This window comes from Priapulus caudatus, unplaced genomic scaffold (genome assembly GCF_000485595.1).
Source record: "Priapulus caudatus unplaced genomic scaffold, Priapulus_caudatus-5.0.1 Scaffold6294, whole genome shotgun sequence".
Classification (NCBI taxonomy): domain Eukaryota; kingdom Metazoa; phylum Priapulida; class Priapulimorpha; order Priapulimorphida; family Priapulidae; genus Priapulus; species Priapulus caudatus.
In genome coordinates, this window is record NW_014583355.1 from 1 (window position 1) to 6,062 (window position 6,062).

At 50.0% G+C, this 6,062-nt stretch overlaps 1 protein-coding gene across 1 annotated transcript; it reads right to left on the reverse strand.

The window, feature by feature from the left end:
• Positions 1 to 5,108: 5,108 nt before the first annotated feature.
• On the reverse strand, positions 5,109 to 5,333 carry LOC106820072 (the record flags this gene model as incomplete). Its single annotated transcript, XM_014824633.1, has 2 exons — positions 5,109 to 5,207; positions 5,256 to 5,333. Coding segments are annotated over 2 exons (177 nt in total), but the record flags the coding sequence as incomplete, so codon positions are not given.
• Positions 5,334 to 6,062: the final 729 nt, after the last annotated feature.

A 6,062-nucleotide genomic window follows, 5' to 3' on the forward strand; every position in this document is an offset into this window, starting at 1 on the left:
AGTAATATAGCTAGCCGTCACGGCTCTACTAGTATACCGCGGCGTAATGTCCGTGTGTTATTCTTAGTATTATATATACGTCAGTCACACTTGGTACCATCCATCCGGCCGCGCTTGGCCGCTCCGCGCTGTAGATATTGAGAGGCACGCCACGGCCGTCACCAACGAGTCCCTTCTCCGGCCCTCGCTTGGCCCCCTCCGCCTCTCCCCCGCGTGCCGCCAAGAGATATAAAACGAATACACAAGGGGGATTCCGATTTAACAACAGTACCGCGTTATTTCTATTATTCACCCACGGTCCGGCCGCCGGCACCTACGCTCTCTACCATGCTACCCTCCCACCCAGACAGCCGCCACCGGCGTGATGCGTCCTCGGTGCTTCTGCCCCCCCGCTACGCCCGAATCACGCCCGCCGCCCGCGCCCCCGCCAACGCGACCGCGCCCCAACCGCCGCCGAAAAAAAAAAACACATACAAATACTTCAGTCACATCCGTCCCACTCCGCCGCCACCCTGCCCACCCCGCCAACAGCGGCCGCCCCACCTGCACCTGCACACACCCACATACACCTCTTTCTCCACTCGCGCCCCGCGCGCCCGCCCCGGCCGCCCCCCGCCTCCCGCCCCCCGCCCGCCTGCCCGCCCAGACCCCCGCCCTCACCCGCGGCCTGGCGCGCTGCACGCCCCTGTTTCCGCAAAACGCCAACCACTTTACCTGAATTGTCAATCTAAAAACGATAAATATAATGCAATACATATAATTAATAAACAGAATGAGCTATACATTTCAGAAAAAATAAATAAAAAAATGGAATGCCTACTACACAATTTCTCCACCTCCCCCTTCTGCCTCCTTCCACTTTCTCCACCTCCTCCCTGGCCCCTCCATTCTGCCTTCTGCCCACTCCGTACCACACTAACCTTTGAGAAATTTTTTTGCACAGAGGGTTGGTTCTTGCATCACGCGCCACCTGTAGGGCCGATCCCCAGGGGATAGCCTCCCGTCGGCGCGCAGAGCACAGAGATCGAACCCCATGAAGCCGCGCACTCTCCGGCTGCTGCGCGGCCGCCGACGGACTCGATGGGAAAACATCCTGTGCCTCGAGTCTGGTTGCTGGCAGCCTCCTTGCCGTCCAGATGATGCACATCGATCGCGGCCGCCGGCTTCAACCTAGTTCACCTGTGGCCTTCTCAATGGGGAAGACGGACAATAAGACTAGGAGCAAGACCAAGTCTAGCCTTTTATGTGTCGGTTAACACCGTATTCTAACGTGGTCACCTTTTCGTTATAACTACCAATAACCTTCTGGTCGTATAAGCGAGAGCATGAAGTTTTTAAATTCTCTTCAATCGAAAAAAGCAGTGAAATCATTCAATAACAGAAATCTTGAATCAATATAAATGGCAGGCGTGACATAAAGATGATAGGATTCTTAATCATTATAGGGGGCAAGAGTGAATAAATAAGTAGATCTAATGCCATTGATACGCAGGAGTGAATTAGTCGGAGAAAGTAATAGATCTAATCATTATAAGCTTATCAAAGAGTGAATATAGATACCTATAATTCCATGATCTAATATCATTATAGCAGCAACGACAGATATTGATATAAATCAATGAATCTAATCATTATAGACAGGAGTATGGATATATAAAATAATACATAGATCATAATTCTATTAATAGCAGGAGTGAAGTCGATACTAGAGCTGTGCGTAGATGCAACTGTACTCACGCCAAGAGTGAATAATAATGAGAATGCCTAATCATTATACGCAGCAAGAAGTGTAATAATAATAGATCTAAATCCATTAGTAGCAGCGAGTGATAATTAATAGATTCTACTCATATATAGGCAGCAAAGTGAATCATAATAATCTTAAATCAATTATAGCTAAGGAGTGAATATAATAGATCTAAATTACATTATAGCAGGAGTCGAATAATAATAGATGCCTAAGATCATTATAAGGGCGGAGTGAATAATACTAAGATACTAAATCATAATAAGCAAAGAGTGAATAGCAGTGCCCGAACTCACAGTCGTCGAGATGCCTAATCAGTGCGTATGAGTCGCCGATTGAACGGCGGTCAAGGCGGGCGGTCACGTTCTGCATGATTGCCCGTGTGCGAATAATCAATCACTGCCCCCTGTATAGTTCCCTCCTCCCACCGCCAAGTGCCCGCCACGCCTCGGTGCACGCCGCCCATCGGAGGCCCGACGTCAGGCGTGCGTCGTGCGAGAGCGAGAGCGCAGCAACACGGGGACCGCGGCGCACGGCTGCGAAAAGGATGAATTTTTTAGTCCACGTGCCATCGTCACCGCTAGGCACGCCGTCGGCCGCCGACGCCGTCTCAGTCCTCCACGACGCTCTGATCGGCCGCCGACCTAGTCAGCGTTCTACCGTCGTTACGGCCGTTCCGTCTGCCGCACTTCGCAGCCCTTCCGCCGTCGGCGCCGACGTCGGCCGCCTCCGCCCGGTCACTGCCGCCCGTCGCGTCGCGCCGGCCCTCGAGTCGTCCGTCGCGTCGCCCGCCAGGCGTGCAGCGCCCTCCGTTAGACGTAGTACTCTATCTACTCTACGCCTTCAGACTTCTTCGCCGGTGGCTGATCACGTACGGTGACTTCGAGATCTATCTATTCGAGCTCTCCACACGTCGTTGCAGACACCGGCTCGGCTATACTAGTTAGAGCCTCTATTCACTTCTGATCTAACCGTCCTGACTCGTCATAATCGCATTCAGCACGTTATCATATAGTCTATCCTCGCCGCGGCAGCCTCACGCACCTGGCCGCCCCTCCATAATTGCACCTTAGCCTCTCACCCTATATTCACACTCTTGGCCTGACTAGTATATGATTGTAGATCTATTATTATTCACGTCCTGCTGTATATCTTCCCCTCTCAGCTCTATGATTAGATGCTATTATGTTCCGTCCACTCACTTTGGTCTGCTTTACTACCCCCTCCCCCGCCCCGCCCGCAAGTGATTAGCATCTCAGTCTATTCTCCATCGTGAGAGCATCACTTGCATATAAGCTGCAGGTGTAGCATTCATTATTATCACATCTGCTGATTACATGAATTATATACTATTATTCTCACTCCGGCTTATATATGATTAGATCATATTATTAATTTCAACTCTTGCTGCTATAATGATTAGATCTATTATTATTATTCACTCCTGCTATAATGATTAGATCTATTATTATTATTCACTCCTGCTATAATGATTAGATCTATTATTCAATTCCCACTCTTGCTATAGGCCTATGATTGATTCTATTATTATTCACCTCCCTGAAATAATATTAATATTTAGAGGCTCCAATTATTACTATTCTCACGACAGTCCTTTTTTCTGTAAATGCTATAATAACTCATGTTCGTTATAACAACACCTCAGAAACGTAGTGTGGTAGCTTATAACCGAGGTGACGTCACGCCTTCTAGAATCCGTGTACACAGCATGTGAAACCGGCTTCTATCTTTGTCTTTCCACCAGAGAGGCAGGTTTGAACTGGTGTGTGAAATTGCCGGCGGTCTGATCGTGATTAGGTATCAGTGCCATCTGGCACGGTGAGGAGCGTCATTGCAAGCATAGACTAGCAGCCTAGGTGAACATCATTCCTCCGAGTCGGGCGCGCGGCGGCGGCGGGAGAGTATAGTCATCGGCGTTCTCTCTCCCGTGCTCGTTCTGGAGGGAGGTACTCACTCCTGGGGATTCCGGCTACAAGGTGGCGCTGATAGAAAACGCCAACCTCTGTCAATATATGATTATCTCTATATTTTGCAAAATGTCCTTAGGTGTTGTAGCGCGGTCGTGGGAGTGGAGAAGGCAGACTTGAGGACGCAAGAGGAGGTGAAGGTGAGAGCGAGAAGTGGATTGAGGTCAGAGGGGGAGGTGGACGAAATTGGAGGAAGAGCAGGATGAGGAGGTGGGTGAAGTGCAGTGAAGGAAGTGCTGGAGGAAGAGTAGAGGACGGGTGAGTGGGCTGTCGGTGGGCATGTGGTGCGTGAGGCTTGGATAATATTCTGGCCGAGGTGTGGGTCGTTAAGGAGGAGTGAGAAAAGCTGGAGGAGGTGGCGTCAGAGATCCGGGTGTGTGTGTGAGGGTCTGGACGAAGTATCGCGGGTAGGAGCATGGAGGAATGCGAGTTTGGTGAGAAGTTAGCATTGATGCGAAGTGATCACGCAGCGTCTCATGTCGGTCGGTCGTTTCTGTCCTGCTGTTCATTGTCGTGCGAGGGCCACTCTCGGGGTCGGGTGGTTGTCTATGTTGTGTTTTTTGCCGGCGGGTGTGGGGTGGGTGTTCATGGTATTAGCTAAGAGGGGCGGGAGGAGGGTGGTAACAAGCGTGTCAGAGGATTTGTAGGCGAGAGTGCAGATACGAGTTGCGTGGTTTGGGTGACGTGTGCGTACTGGGAGGAAGACTGGTCATTGAGCGAGCGCGGTAACATCTGTCTCATCTGGAGAACCGAGCTACTACTCAGGCAATACATGAGCACGATACATAGGGTAGGCGTAGCTACATGGTCGTTACGGGAGGTTCGCGCGTATGGAGGGTTCGTTTGTAGACCAGGTCATAGAGGCGGTGCCTAGGGGTAGTTCTATCGGGGTCGTCAGGGGAGTGCGCTAAAAGATTCCGTGGTTGGGTGTATGGGGTTCAGGCTGAATTGGTGTGTGACGTATCCTTCCTATATGGGCGGGCTGACGTCGTGTGTTCCTCGTTGGTCTATTTGTGTCGGTCGTGTCGCGGCTTGTGGGTGCGCGCGTTTTCGGTTCTTTCGGTGTGTACTTATATGTGTACGATATCTCATAGGGCGCGTTGAGTCCGTTTCCAGCGGCGTGATTTGTTAAATATCTCTTCAATCTGTTTGATCTAGGAAAGCGGCCCAACTCCCGCCGGGCTACCTTACTTTTTCCCAGGACGTGTCATCCTCGACTTGCTTCCCGTGGTATCGGCTTTTATTCTCTCATTACCGTTCTATCGATTTTTCTCTTCTATTTGTCCGTTTTAAGTCTTCCTCCCTTTTCTGTCCCTTCGTCGCGCTTGACCTCCTTTCTGCGCTCCTGGTGGGTACACGCGAGTGCCCGATACATTTGCGTCCGCTTCTGCATTTGTCTTCTTTCTTGTTTTATTGTTTCTTGTTTTTTCTGTTTTCTTTCTTTTTTTCTTTCTCTCTCTTCTTGTTTCTTCCTTTTTCTTTCGTCTTTTTCCTTTTCTTCTTCTTTTGTCTTGCTTTTCACTCTTCTTTCCCTTCTGTTTTCTGTCCTCCACTTCTCCCTTTTTTTCTTTCTCTCCTTCTTTTCCAGTCTTCGACCCCTCCCCCCTCCGTCTCCTTACTCTTTCTCCTCTCTCTCTCTCTCTTTCTCGCTCCTCTTTTTCTCTCCTTCTTTCTTTCTCTCTCTCTCTCTCTCTCTCGTCTCTCTCTCCTCTCTTTATCTCTGTCTCTCTCTTGTCTTCTCCTCGCTCTTTCTTTCTCCTCCTTTCTCTCCTCTCTCGCATTCTCTCTCGTTCGCGTCTCTCTCATCTCTCTCTCCATGTCACTCTCTATTCGTCTCTCTCTATAGCTCTCCCTCTTCTCCCTGGCTTGCATATCTCCTGCCTTCCCCTCAAAACATTATCTGGAGTAATCATTCTGATTTTGTTTTTCCAGTCAGAATGATTACAGTTTACTCCAAGATGAAACATGATGAAACTCCAAGATGAAAATCCAAAATACTCCAAGATGAAACAAGAAGAAAGTCAGAATGATTACCTCAAGGTTTCATTCACACGTTTTGCGCACCTCCCGCTGTTCTCTACACCAAGCTTATGTCTGCCTGACCCCCACAGAGTAGGGATGCTAACAGCTGCTGTATGGTGCCTGCTAGCTGTCATACATACAGTAGGGTTATATCATGTGTGTATACACCAGGGTGGACTGGTGGCCGTGAAGGGCAATTACCAGCAGGGTTGAGAGAGAGAAGTGTGTGTGTGTGTGCGTGCGTGCGTGCGTGCGTGCGTGCGTGCGTGCGTGCGTGCGTGCGTGCGCGCGTGCGTGTGAGAGAG